General features: G+C 31.2%; 1 protein-coding gene across 1 annotated transcript in view; it reads right to left on the minus strand.

Moving 5' to 3' along the window:
• SYCP1 (synaptonemal complex protein 1) overlaps positions 1-13,727 on the minus strand; it is a gene marked incomplete at its 5' end in the record, with an annotated part of 82,423 nt that extends 68,696 nt beyond the window's left edge. Inside the window, 7 exons of the mRNA XM_007454791.1 lie at positions 1,074-1,136; positions 1,310-1,372; positions 7,286-7,367; positions 10,201-10,271; positions 10,987-11,104; positions 12,714-12,817; positions 13,623-13,727. Of these exons, the coding sequence (XP_007454853.1) occupies positions 1,074-1,136; positions 1,310-1,372; positions 7,286-7,367; positions 10,201-10,271; positions 10,987-11,104; positions 12,714-12,817; positions 13,623-13,727 (606 nt within the window). The remainder of the gene's footprint in view (positions 1-1,073; positions 1,137-1,309; positions 1,373-7,285; positions 7,368-10,200; positions 10,272-10,986; positions 11,105-12,713; positions 12,818-13,622) is intronic.
• Positions 13,728-15,492: the final 1,765 nt, after the last annotated feature.

Genomic DNA, 15,492 nt, shown 5'->3' on the forward strand with positions numbered 1-15,492 from the left:
AGAACTCCTTTATTTGCATCCCACAAATTTTGGCATATTGTATTTCTATGATCGTTCCATTTAAAATAATTTCTAATTTTCCTTGTGATTTCTTCTTTGGCCCATGAGTTACTTACCAGTATAATGCTTAATTCCCAAATATTTAGGCTTTTCCAGATATCCTATGGTTACTTATTTATAATTTAATTCTGTTGTAGTGAGAGAATATACTCTGTAAGACTTTAAAATTTTTAAATGTATGGCCCAGCATATGGTCTATCTTGGTAAACAACCTATGTGCACTTCAAAAGAATTTACAGTTGTAGCTATAATGTTCTACAAATGTCAATTAAGTCAAGTAGTTAATAATGTTGTTCAAATTTTGTATATTCTTACCAATTTTCTTCTAGTTGCATCAATTGCTGAAAGAGGGCTATTACAACCCCCAAATATAATAATGAAATTATCTATTTCTCACTTTAGTCTTTTAAGTTTTTACTTCACGTATATTGAAGCTCTGCTATTAAGAACAAATACATTCATGACTGTTATATCTTCTTGATGAACTGATACCTTTATCATTATCAAATGCCCCTTAGGATCTCTGATAATACTCCTTGCATTTCAATCTATTATATGTGTTATAAAAATTGTTATCCCAGCTTTTCTATGCTTACTGTTTGTATAGTATATGACATATCTTTTTCCATATTTTTACTTCAACTTCCTTTTATCTTTATATTTAATAAAGTGTGTCTCTTGCAGGGACCATAGAGTGTAGCCTTGACTTTTTTATCCAGATTAACAATTCCAAGGCTCCACCCCAAACCTACTCAAGTTCAATTTTCAATGTATGGGTAAGGAATATGAAGACATATATATACACACACGTACATGTATTCTAAGCTGCTTAGATGATTTTAACATAGATAAACCAAAGAGGTGCACTCTACTACAACTAAAAGGATTGATCCCCACAATCTCAAAAGATACTGACTGAAAATAATTGCTACAATATAAATAAAGGGCTTAAAATTCCTAAATTCTCATCTATGTGTTAGTATTTTTAAAACAAAAATAAGGATTCCAAATACCTTTATCTCATAAACATTCAGTTGCTTGCTTTCTGCTGTACTTTTTTTTTTTAAGGCCTTATTCTGTTAAAAGTTAAAAATAAAGGATTATGTTTAATACCAAAGTGATTCAAACTTGCACTGTTACTGACTTAGATTAAAATTACTAAGGTAAAGGAAAGCATTATTCTCTAAAACTGTAGTGAAAACATAGGTTTTTTTTTTTTAATGGTTTTATTTTGAGAATCAGTACATACCTCCTGCTGGAGTTCTTCAATAACCTTGCTTTTATTTTCAACTTGTTTCCTTAAATTGTTACACTAAAAAATCAAGAGAAATTTAAAATATTTTATTCAATATTCCAAACTAACAATTTCAAACTAACAAAAATATTAGCATAGAGATCACTTCAAAAATCATGTCGTTAAATAATTCCATTAATGTCAAAAATTATGTGAACAAGTACAAATTTTAATAGATTATCTCAGTACAAATTTGAAATTCTTAAAATGTCTTAATCTACTTAAAGAACACATGAATTCAATTACTTTAAGGGAAAAGTACCTTTTACTGAATCCCATACAGAGGGCTGAATTATATAATTAATTGGATTTTGGAAAGCCAGCCAGAGGATTAACTATAATTTGTCTTCTTTCTTATTCATTATTCCCCATTTATCATTTATGAGATCTCTTTTACTTATTATATTTGGGGAAGGGAAATAATATAATACTCTATCTCCTCTATAATACTCTATCTCCTCCTAAATACATTCTAATTCCTCTTACAGAAATACCATCTATATCATTTTTTTAATATCTCACTTTGAGGGACTATTTCACCTGGCTACACATGTAGAATTGGATTAAGATGTACTAGCCCAAAAATATATGGAGTACCATAAATGCAGCACAGATTTCTAAAGGGTCCTAAAACATCACAGATATATAAGCTGTTCTAATTTCCATCAAAGTAGAAAGAAAGTCCAACGGGAAAAAAATTTTAATACCCACGATTAGCACAAAATGCTGTGTTAAATATCTTTCTTGAAAGACTCATATGTAGTCACAGTCAGCAACTATTCTGAAACTGAATAAGGTATGATACTGAGGTTTACAAGTGATTTATTTTATCTAAATTTTAATGTGCACCATCCGCCTCAATGGTCTATTTCAGAAAACTTAAAAGAAAACTGAAGAAGAAAAGCCATAGAAAAGTGAGAAACATTTTACTGATTATCATGCCAATTGGCAGGTATAAACATATTAGGTGAAACTATTTGTGTATACAATTTTTATTTATTAAAAAAATCAAAGACTTCCATTTTTGACAGAAAAATCACCTAAATACTCTGAACAACTTTCCTGATAAAAATAATTTAAAAGTAAATGTCTAAAAAATAAGGAATCTGCCTACTTGAAATTACAACTTTAAAGTGTAGTAACAGTAGGTCTGAGGCTAGCATCAAAGGCAGCACTTGGCCTACGGGTATCTGCTAAACCTACCTAGGATTAAAGAGATAGGAGATAAACTCAGAGCTCACTAAAGGTAGAGAATCCAATAAGAGAACCCTGCATAAAGTCACAAACTCAAAGGACTACCTACTCAGTGAAAGTGTAAACAAGAAATAAATCTGCCACACAGAAGGGTACAGTAAGGAAACTTGTCTGTCTTGACCCTGGCACTAAGTGAATGGTATGAAAACTGCCCTGAAAATTTGTAGCCATGAGGTGGCCTTATATTGGGGAGGGGAGCAGGGCAGTCGTTTATAGCTGGATTCATGCTATCTCTATAATCTCAAAAAACTTCAAATGGAGAATTTACTTTAAAATGGGCTCCTCGTTAGTAGTGTCCCCAAGAAAATCTTTCTGGGAGGATACCAATTTCAACACAAGCCTCAAAGAATTACCACAGGTAAAAAACCAAGGAATCAAAAAACATAAATAAGGCTCAAAGAATAAAAAGTCAGCAGAAAGAATAAAGAGCAAAATCAGACCTGAAAAAGACTTCAGATATTGATATTATCAAAGAATATCGTATTAAAATATATTAAATATTTTTTAAAATTAAAGACTTGAAACTATGAAAAAGAAATGAGACCATAAACAACAATTGAGCAGATTTTTTAAAGAACTAATTAAAACTTCAGTAATGAAAAATATAATTAAAATTTAAAACTCAATAGACAGGAAAATAGGTTACTTCTTGGCCTTACCACATGAATGCTGAACACATTTTTAAAATATCAGTTTGAAGTATCACCAGATTATTAACTTTGCCCCAAAAAGCAAGTTTTATGCATTTCTCTGTTCTTCAGACCATCAAAACTTATTCCCTTGAGAGTTAATATTGATGATCATATTTTTCTGCTACTCAGCTTTTCCTAAAAAACTATCTTTATAACTGACATTACTACATATTATAAAAACCATCTTTATAACTGTAATTATGACAGTTCAAAAAATATGTATATTTTACTAAAAGGATAATGACATCAGATCTATCAACTTTGTCATTTTGACTGGCCCATTTCACTGTCCCTTATTTCTGAATAAACTAATGAAAATTAAAGTAACTTAAGTTTTCAATCCTTTTAAATTTAAATAATATCCAAATTTAGGACTAATTAATATATTTGGTGGAATACCCAGAAATTCTTGAAAAGATTTTAAACTATTACAGTTATTTTTAAGTCAAATAATTCACGTACAAAAAAATCAAAGAATTTTATTCATCAGAATTCTAGGTAGAAGAAAATAGTGTTAATTATTAGAGGTCGGAGCTTCAGAAAGTGAACTTTCACTTCAGAAAGTGAAAGCTTTCCAAAAGACTACTCACTGGCTCACTATACAGAAAGTCAAGTTTAAGACAAGTGTGTGGTGAAGGGCAGAGAAGGGAAAAGTGAATTGGTATTGCCAGCCAGGCAGTAAAAACATTTCACATAAAGAAAGCAGAAATTTTTCTGCAGCTCCCTTGATTATAAGAATTGGAGAGATATCTAAGAATGATTTGTAAAAGCATCTTGCCACTCTAAAGATATCCACAACAAATGCAGCTGCTAAGAGAATGAAATTTGGGGAAAGGGAAGAGATAGCTAAAGATCAGTTTAATGAAGCTTTGCTCTTTGAAGCATTATGCAAAAAATCCTTATCCCAGAGCCTCTTCAAAGAAACCTGCAGTAAAAATCCTATACTATTCCTCGGGGAGGGGGAAGGGTAAGCTGGGACAAAGTGAGAGAGTGGCATGGACTTATATATACTACCAAATGTAAAGTAGATAGCTAGTAGGAAGCAGCCGCATAGCACAGGGCAATCAGCTCAGTGCTTTGTGACCACCTAGAGGGGTGGGATAGGGAGGGTGGGAGGGAGACACAAGAGGAAGGAGATATGGGGATATATGTATATGTATAGCTGATTCACTTTGTTATAAAGCAGAAACTAACACACCATTGTAAAGCAATTATCCTCCAATAAAGATGTTTAAAAAAAAAAACCTATACTATTCCTGAAAGCCTTCAAAGTGGAATTGAGATTTCTTTGTACAGGACAATGTACAAGTTGGCCCTAAAGAATCTAGCCATACATATTTTGTTACAAAGTCTCTATTCCTAAACATTTTTCACATTTTATAGTACCTTGTTTTCTAATATCTTCATTTGTTTATCTTTTTTTACGACTTCACATTCAATGCTTCGAGCCTAAAAAACATTATTTGACATCAGATTTTTTAAAAATGTTAACAGAATTTCTATTTTCTGAGTATCTTTTAGACATGGAATTATAAAGCTTAGTCTTATATTTCTACAAAAACATTTATCAGCTCTCCCAGTTTAGTTCAGTAACCTTTTTTCAAAAAGAAATTCTTTTTGTGTCTATATGTCAATGTTCATTATTCTTATCTTAGCATTAGCATCACTTTACAATATTTTATTAGCTTTCCCAGTTTATACTGAATTTTTTTAACTATATATAAATGTTTATAATCTGTTAAATATGTCTTTCACAAACATTTGTTAAACTGAACTTTTTAACAATCCAATGATATAGAAAAGTAGGTATTATTATCCCCACTTTAGAGATGAGGAAACAAAGGCTCAGCTAAACTACGTATGAAATAATAAATGTCTGAACTAACGTAGTGGATTGGGATAAAAGAAGAGTGTAATGAATTTCAATGTCAGGCAAAATATCCAAGAAATATTTGCAATTTGAATTCTTTCCAGAAAACTGTTTCAATAGGTAAATTGAAATCCAACCATGGAAAACTGAAACATGCTATCAATTTGTCTTGCATTTCGTTGTTTTTTTTTTCCTTAACTCATCATTAATATTTTCTACTTTGGTAAAACAAATTTAAGTTCTTAGTGGAAGATTTTTATTCTACATTAAACATGAAATTCATGTTTTTCCCTACACCAACAAAATTAGTGTTTTGAAGCAGCCTCTGATACAAATTTTAAAGTAGTGAATTACATACCAAGTCTTTAGGAGATTAAATTCATTTTTTTCGGGTTGAATTTAACAAATAAATATGAAACTCAAAGAAAAAATAGCTTTTTGAGAAAAATATGTGATATAGTCTAAAGAATGTTAGAGAGGCAGCTCTACCACTTCTTAGTCATGTACCTTTTCAAGTTTTTTACCCTTTGAAGGCCTGACTTCCTAATTCATAAAATGAGAACAAAAATGACTTCCAGTTTAAGATAACATACATAATCTAGAATGTTCCTGGTTCATTGCAAGCCCTTAAAAATATAGTTCATCTCATCCTTAGACTATTCCAATAGTCTTAGAACTCTCCAACGTATAAATAAAATTATGACACTTCTCAGGTGAAAACTCTTCAATAACCTCAAACTCCTAAATATAGCTATGTGGCCTTAAATGATCTACCCTCATTTTTCCCCACCCTCATTTTTCCCCATCTTCATCTCTCCACTCTCATCTCCTCGCCTCTCATCTTTGCCTCCTCTCTCCACTCTCACCACTATCTTAAACTCCACCTTTCAGCCAAGATAAACTTTGTCTAGTTGCTTAAATATGATGGGCTCTCTCATACTTCATATACAATGTGTATATGTGTATGTGTGTATGTATGTGTGTGTGTGTGTGTGTGTGTTTGTAATTTGGAATACTCTTCTTCTCCCTGATATACTTGTGCCCACACCTCTGCCTTCCATTAATTCCTATTAATCAGAGGTTTCAAAATGAATGTTGCTTCTTCCAGGAAGCTTGTCCTGACTCAAGTTTAGATAGATGCCCTTTCCATGGGCTCCAACAGCAATTACATAGAAGACCTATGTTTTGGTCTGGCCAGCATCCTTTCCTGGAAAGACTCTTTCAGTGTAAATTTCACAGTAACCCTGCTTAGTTCATAAAGCTTGATGGGGACTGATATGTCTCCAAGGATGGCAATGCAGCTCAGGCTTAGACAGATTACTCTATCCCCTAATTGCAATGAATGGCTCAGGTATAAGTGAGCTAAACTAGGCCAGAGTCCTCTCTAAGATTTTTTTCAGAGCTTTCAAGACTATTTATTATAGCCTTCCAACTTATTCCAGTGCCTTTCACCTCTCCCTATTCCATTCTTAAAAATTAAAAATGTTACTTGTCTAATGAAAAAACTTAATTGGATCACTATTGTCCACCAAAACAAATTAAAAACAAACTTAGCACCCAGAACAGTGCCTGGCACATCCTAGGTAGCCAGTAATATTTGTGGAATGAATGAAAAAACACAGTCAAGGCTTTCACAATCTAGGCTGAGCAGCACAATCTATTTTGGCACCCTTTTCTCCCTCTATGTATGTTATATACTATAATCATGTCACATACTTTATACTATTCCACTTTTGTGAATAATCTTCCCTAAAAGCCTTCTTCCTATCTCAACTCTTTGAAATCATTTCCACCAATGCACAACACAAATTTATTAATCAATTTATCAGTATATTTCATATTACTAAAGTATGAGCCTTTTATTTAGCCTAAAATATAAATCAACATTTATAAATGCTCACTATTTAAAGAAATTTAGAATCATACCACTATTTCTTCTAGATATAAACCACATAAGCAAAATAACCCAACGTGGCCCCTATTTTTAAGGTCAATAGCCTACAACAGCCCTTGGCCCACTAATTATTTATACAATAGTACACTTTTTTTTGACACGTGGTATTGCTTTTATGATTTAAAATTTTGTGATAGAACCTTTTATTAAATACAACATACCTTTTCTTCACTCTTGTCCAATTTATATTTAACTTCATCTCCTTTCTGTTTCAGTTCTTCTTTCACAGATTCCAGTTCATTTCTTAAAGAAATAGAAGAGTGATATTGCAATAAAATCCATATTTTCATTTTATTCCTTTTCTGGAATTCCTAAAACGGTGGACTATTTAATTTTTTGTTGGTTTATATTGTCATTTTGTTTGATAATTTTTCATGCATTAATGTCAATAAGCACAATTCTACTCCCACATTTAAATTAATTTATACATTTATTTTGAAATTACTTAGATCTTTATAGCCATTTTTCCATAAAAAAAGAAACTCCTAGATAGGAAAACTTATCTTATTTAAGTCAAGATTTCACTTTACTATTTTCTTAGTCATAAATTAGTCATCATTGTAAGACATAGTCATAATGTTGTACAGATAAATTAGGGACATACATACCAGTGATTTTAAAGAAGAACTACATGACTGAGATATTTGCATATACCTGTATCCTTATATACGTACAGAGTATCTCTGGAAACATACACAAGAAACCATGATACCTCTGGAGAGGGAAACTGGATATCAGGAAGACAAAAGGCAAGCAAAACAGGTTTCTTTCCCCATGTCCTTTTGTCCTTTTGATTTTTACACCACATGCATGTATTATCCTTTCAAACTTTTTTCAATTTAAAATCTGTCTGTTGCATATGAAAACAAGGGTGTTTTGTCTCAGAAGGATACTTAAAGCTATTTCTTTTTTTCTTTTTTTTTTTTTTTTTTTTTGTGGTACGTGGGCCTTTCACTGTTGTGGCCTCTCCTGTTGTGGAGCACAGGCTCCGGACGCACAGGCTCAACGGCCATGGCCCACGGGCCCAGCCGCTCCGCGGCATGTGGGATCTTCCCAGACCGGGGCACAGACCCGTGTCCCCTGCATCGGCAGGTGGACTCTCAACCACTGCACCACCAGCGAAGCCCTAAAGCTATTTCTAATTGTAGACTTTCTTGTTACTACAACTGATATGTTACTGGGTCTAATGTAAATGCATGGAATAGTATTCAATGACGTGGAATAACTTGGCCTTGTAAGAACTGAATCTAGGATGTTTACTCTTCAACTGAGTTTAAAATTTTTAATTGGCATATTCTTACTTTTCCTAAATATATTTTTATTTACAGTTCTGTAAGTCCATAGAGTAGGCAGATGCACAAAAAGATATTATCCAAACAACTTGAATTCTCTTAAATTAAAAGCAGCCTTTCCCTAAAAAATATCTTCACTTTTTATCCCCAAAATGTACAGTGGCTTAATCACAGATTTAGTCTATAAATAACAGTTACTTCTGAAGAAGAAAAGTAAGCATAAAGGACAAAAGTAATCTTTAGAAGCATAGTAAAAGATGACTTCCCAAATATGGAAAATAGTAACAGTTAAGTGCCAGGCACTGTGCTCAGCACTTTATTCACATTTCCTCATGTAATCCCCAGACAGTGCTATGAGGTAGATATATTAGGTCTAAGGAAATATCAAACAATTTATAATAGCTAAGTTTTAATGACCACATTCTTTAATCAAACAAATCAAAACTTAATACATCAGAATGTGAGTACAAACAAGAGCCCCCAAATATTTGGAAATCATCTAAATTACTAATGGATTAAAAGGAAACTTAAAATACAAAAACAGATTATTTAGAAAATATAAACATGAAAACACTGCATATCAAAAAGCAGGTCACAGATCTACAGTAGTGTTAGAAAGTAAATTGATACCTTGAAATGTTTTTCATTATTTGAAAAAGAGAAAGATAAACCAAATATCAATATATTGATTTTTAAATATATCAATTTTTAAAGTAACTAAAGAAAATATTAATATTTGATTGCAGGCAGGAAAAAGATTTGTAAGTATAAAAGCAATGGGGAAAAATTTTAAAAGGAAAGAATTCGATTTAATACAAATTTTTTTTTTAAAACTTCTGTATAACAAAAAAATTATCCAAAGTGAAAGGAAAACAACAGGTTAGGGGAAATATGTGCTTTAAATAAAATAACATAAAGGATTAATATGTTTTTTAAAGCTTAAATGAGTAAGAAAATAATCAAGATATCAAAATATTAGTGGGCAACAGGCATAAGCAATTTAAAGAGAAGAAACTCTAGCAAACACACATGAAAAATGCCAAAGCTTACCCAAAACATGAAGATTATAAATCATAAGAACTATGAGTTGTTTCTACCTGTTATATTATCAAATAAATTAATGATAATACCCAAAAGTAATTAAAACATTTGGAACCAGCATTTTCATAAAATATTGGTTGTATTGCATGGTTTACAACTGATAAAACCTATTAGAAACCATTGGTCTATAAAAAGTAATTGAAATAATTATTCCTATGACTCGATAAATTCACACTGGAAATTTATCCTATAAGAAAAAAATCTCTATGTCCCAAAATGTTTACTACAGTATTCTTTATGATAGTGAAAAACTGGAAAATGTAAATATCCAAATTAAACTATTGTTATATCCACTTGACTGACTTGGCATACAAGCATTAAAATAGATGATTATGAAAACAACTAGAAACATAGATAATGCTTAAAGTAATATTAAATTTTTTAAATACCTGTTCTAAATTTTCTGGCATATGACTTGTATACTTTCTTAAATAAATATTAAATATTAGAAAGTTTATGATACTTTAAAATTAATTTCTACATCTAATATCACTATTTCAAGCTAAATATAAAATAGACATTATTACAATTTTATTTTTAAGCAGGATTCCAAAGCAATGACTTAAGTCTAATTTTTTATTTTATACTATATTCAACATAAGATTAATGTAAATTAACTACAAGTTAATAGAAAAGAAATACTATTTTGGGCCAGTCATAAAAGGCCAATGCATTAGTCTTGCCTCAATTGTGTTTCTGTCTCTTCCAGATTTTCTATTTGTTTCAACATCCTTTCTTCTTGCTTTTTGCTGTTCTAAAGAAATAATCAGTGAGGTTTATATTAATTATTTTGTTTCAACAAAAATAAAATTGAAATTAATATTCAAGACCTTTATCTGTCTTAAAATTCATTTAGTTATATATAAAGCAAGAGAATGGGTTATTTAACTTATACAGTTCCATACTAGTTTTCCAGCCTTACTCTATTCCCCTAATAATCTCTATATTAGTAGCTAAAAAACAAGTCTTACTTGCTGTTTCCCAGTGATACTTTGAGACTTATGTCCTTTGTTCATATTGTTATGGCTTCAAGAATGCTTTTCCACTCATTGCTACTGACTGAACTGATAATTATTCATTTTTTTAAGGCAAAAATCAATGCTGTATTCTCTCTGAAGCCTTCTCTTTCTCTTTCCCCAAGGTAGAAGTGATCCTGTGAACTGTGATAACACTTTGCCCCCCAAACAATACATATGATACACTATTTTAAGCTATTTGAGCATTTATTTTTTTTTATTGAGTCATAAACTAAAGAGGAATGATATTTTATTCATCATTGTATGCATATTATTACTACCTCAATATGCATATTTTTCTTCTAAAACAAAGTACTTAGAAGAAAAAGATAATCAGATAATCTAAAATAATCAGACTTTTAAAGCTGGAAGAAACTTTAGAGGTAATCTATTCTAACCCCTTAACTTTACAGTAAGAAAACTAAGTCACTGGGACTTTCTTTTTCAACTCACATTAATATCTTCTTGCTGTTTCTTTAATTCTAGGGCCATATCCCTTGTTTCTTGTGCTAGGTCTTTGTTTTCCAGTGAAAGCCTTTTGTAGCTTGCAGTTAGTTCAGTATTCTTAAGCCTGTTTTTTAAAAAACATGTCATACCAAAATATTTACATATAAAATTATATGATGTGGAATTTTTTTTTTTTTTTTTTTTTGCAATACGTGGGCCTCTCACTGTCGTGGCCTCTCCCCTTGCCGGACGCGCAAGCTCAGCGGCCATGGCTCCGCGGCATGTGGGATCCTCCCGGACCGGGGCACGAACCCACATCCCCTGCATTGGCAGGCGGACTCCCAACCACTGCGCCACCAGGGAGGCCCTATGATGTGGAATTTTATCCAAAATAATCTTAGGGGAAAGAAAGGAAGGGCTGGGGCTACAAATGAAATAAGATTGGCCATTAGTTAAAAATTTTTGAAGCTGGGTGATAGGTATATGCTGATTCATTACAATATTCCCTCTTAACGTTGTATATATTTGAAAATTTTCTATAGTAAGTTTTTCAAGATGTTACATATTTCCTTGCATATTCTCCATACCACTTCCCCGTTTATCTTTCCACAAATTTTGAAAAGTATTTTTTTTCATATAATATTTTCTTTCTAGTAGACTGTCTCTTAGAAACTGTTTCAAATTTCTGATGATTTAATAGTACATGAGACATTAACTATTTTTAATTAAAATATTTTCATTAAAATAAATAAAACTTTGTGCACATGCACAACACTTAAACTGCTCTTACAAGGTCTCAAATATTCTACATTGGAAGAGAGATTACTGCTGTTACTGGTTGCAGCCAGGATCAATTTTAAATGAGGGAAGGGGAGTGTGTGGCTGGCTCTATGGAATGATTTCAGAAGCACCTTTTATCTCCTACTTACTGATACTGGAAACTCATCAAAGAGTTTTAATTAAAAAATGAAAAGTTGAAAAAGCAAATATACCAAGGATAACACAAATTTATATTAATCAGTTCATTCATTAAAAGGAATTTTGGTTAATAGATGAATATTACCCAGAGCCCCTACAAAAGTACTGTTGAAAAGGTACAAGAAAGCTGAGAATGGTAGTTGAAAGAGAATTGACAAGATGCTGAGTAAATTACTTATTTCTCATTTTTATCTAGAGTTGAGAAGCAATCAGAAAGCAAAAATCATGCTCACCACTAGATTGCCTACTCCAGTTTAGTTCTCCCTGAGTAACAACACAACAATCATTTCCTCCCACTTTCTCTAGAAATTAAATTTACTAAGTAGGTGAAACAACTAAATATTATGTTTGGACAATGTGAGAAATGAATTTGTATTTTGTCAGTTCATCAATACAAACCTATGCAGTAATTTAGAAAAACAATCAAAATAACTAGTTACAACTACAAATGATTATTTTTATGAGGAGCTAAATAATCTCCAAGAAAAGAACATATCGCTCTTCTAATGCAGTTCTCAAGTTTGTGATATATACTCTTCTTATGTCAATAATATGTACCTCCTTTAACAATGAAATTGACACATTATTTTGATCTTTAATCAGAAATAAAACACAACTTTAAGCCTATTCAAAAAAGTATTACACATAATTTACTAATTTAGTGTTACCTACTTCGGAAAGTAGTTAATACTTTACAGTATTACAGAAAGCTTAGGAATTGAATACATAAGCTACTTTATAGATAGAAAACATACTTCTCATTTTCAAGCTCAGTTTTCAGCTCTTTAACCTGTTTTGAATAATGCTGTTCACTTGTTGCAATGGCAGTTAACTGTATTTCCAAATCATGTACTTTTTTCTGGAAAATAAACATGTATTATCACAGCAAATGTTTTTACAGTTTTCTCACTTAAGAAGTATGGTCATTCCATGTAAGCAAGTTATATCTTTGGCAAAAATATGTCAAATTTTTAAAATTTAAATTGATTTAATGCCATAGTCATTATAATTTTAAAACAATGAGCAATGACAAATGCAATACTATAAGTAAATTCCATCTTGATATTCTGAAGCTCAACCAGTAAAATTATATTTACATATTATAAAATACTATTGTCAATTTTATACTACCAAGTAATTAATTTTAATTAAAATGTCACATTTTTAAGAAGAAATGCATTAGTTAATGAAATCAGGCAGTACTTGAAAAACTAAGCTGTTCTTACTATATTAGAAAGACAATTACAATGTAATACTGTAACAGACTGAAAACATACTTTTTAAAAATAAAAGACATTCTAAAATTATAACATGAGCACTATAAAAACTACTGTAAGCTAAGAACTTAATAAAGGCTAAAATTTAAATGTATCAATTAAGAAATACTCAAGACATCAAGAAATGTAATTGTTATAAGCCATGGCATTATGTATACTATTGGTATCTAAAAGGCTGACTTTTCTCTTCCTCATTATAATATGCAGGTTCTCTAAATATGCTTTAAATCAATTGTTAGCATACTAAATGTAGCAGGAACACATCTTCCAGAGGAATTTTGTGAAGCAATCTTGCACAAATCTAACAGCCACACCATAATCTACAATGTAAATCTGTATCCTACTAACAAAACACTTGAAAAAACAATGTATCCTTTTTAAACAAACCTCTCTGGTTTTGAGAAGCCCTGTTAGTTCTTGTTCTGCTCCTTTTAATTCTTCAGCAATCTTCTCAAATTGTTTCTTCTCATCTAAAAGCTTTTGGTTTTCTGCCTATTTAAGGACATTAACAAATCATGACAATCAAAGCACACACACATTCAAAATAATCAAGCTGCTCAAATAGAGTTGTGAAGAGAATTATGAATTTCTCTTTGGCTAAAATTTTTTAAAAAGAGAAAACAAGTCATTAAGTAAATTCCCAAACTAAATATGATAACAGAGGATTTAATGGGCAGAGCCCTGAAGTTTTTTATTTAAAAAAAAAAAGTCATACAGGTCACTGAATTCAAACCTCACCTTATGCATAAATCACTTTAATTTATTAGCACTTATTACTTAACTCACTATTCTATCAACCCAGTTTGTACTTACATTTTACTAAAATGCTCTTCCTGTAACTTTCATGCAATGGTCATTGTTCTGTGCTCCTTAATCACAAAGTCTAATTCCTCTTTTCACATGATAGCTGAGAAATATTTGAAGAGCTATCATCACTCCTGAACTTTTCACTTAGCTATTCTAAAATTTCTAATTATTTTTATTATATATTCCTATGGAATGGTTTTATATTGCCTCATTCCTTCAGGATGGGCTCACTTTGTCAACATACCATTCTAAATGAGGTGTCAAGAATTTAATTCAATGTTCTAGACAACCATGGGTCAGCAAACTACAGCTCACAGATCAAACCCAGCCACCACCTGTTTTTAATAATTCTTTACCACAATATAGCCAACCTAGTTGTTTATATATTATCTATGCCTGTCTTGCCCTGTAACAGCAAAGCTGAATAGCTGCAGCAGAGACCATATGGCCCGCAAAGCCTAAAAACTTACTATTGGCCTTTCACATAAAAATTTTGTCAACCTCTGCTCTAGACAAGTCCTATACAACAAAACTTTCTGCAACAATAGGAACATTTTCCATCCTGTCCAATATGGTAGCTATTAGTCCTTCAAATGTGGGCCACTGGAGCTGAGAAACTGACTTTTTAATTTGATTTATTTTAATTAATTTAAATATAACACATTGGCCAGTGGCTACCATACTGGTTAGCATAGCTCTAGCTACTGAGCAAAACAAACTATAATCTAACCATTAACTCTTTAGTTATAAGTGCTTAATTTCTATTTATTTCTATTTCTATTACTTCTTCCTGTTATCAGAGCATAAGTTTATGAATTCAATTTTTATTTTGTTTACTTAAGCATGAGATTATAATAATTTTATTAAAGGCTTGCCAATAAGAGGTCCAAGATTAAAAACTATAAAATCCACTAATTGCAGTTATAGAGTTTGAATTTTACCTATAAGCAATGTAGAGCTATTGAAAGTTTTGATACAGCAATATAACATGATCATATTTGTGATTTAAAAAAGATAACTATAGAAATAGTACATAGGAAGACCCAATTATAATCAGGCTACCTATATAGATATGTACAAATATCTACAAATATAAAGACTCAAAGATATGCCACATAAACAATAAACATAAGAAAACTAATGGCCATAATAATATCAGTTAAAACAGACTTCAAAATGAGACAGTATTATCAGAGATAAAGACAGGCATTCAATCATGACCAAAAAGTCAATTCAGCTGGAAGATATAATAGTTATATATAAATGTAAAACCTTTAACCGAAATTCAAAATACACAAGGCAAACATTGACAGAATTAGAGAGAAACAATTACAAAATCAAAGTAAGAGATTTTAATACCCATCTTTCAGTAAACAATAGAACTGGACAAAAATCAATCAAAACCAAGAGATTTTTCACAATACCATCAACCAACTGTACCTAATTGACA

The sequence above is a fragment of the Lipotes vexillifer genome, unplaced genomic scaffold (assembly GCF_000442215.2).
Source record: "Lipotes vexillifer unplaced genomic scaffold, Lipotes_vexillifer_v1.1 scaffold998, whole genome shotgun sequence".
NCBI lineage: Eukaryota > Metazoa > Chordata > Mammalia > Artiodactyla > Lipotidae > Lipotes > Lipotes vexillifer.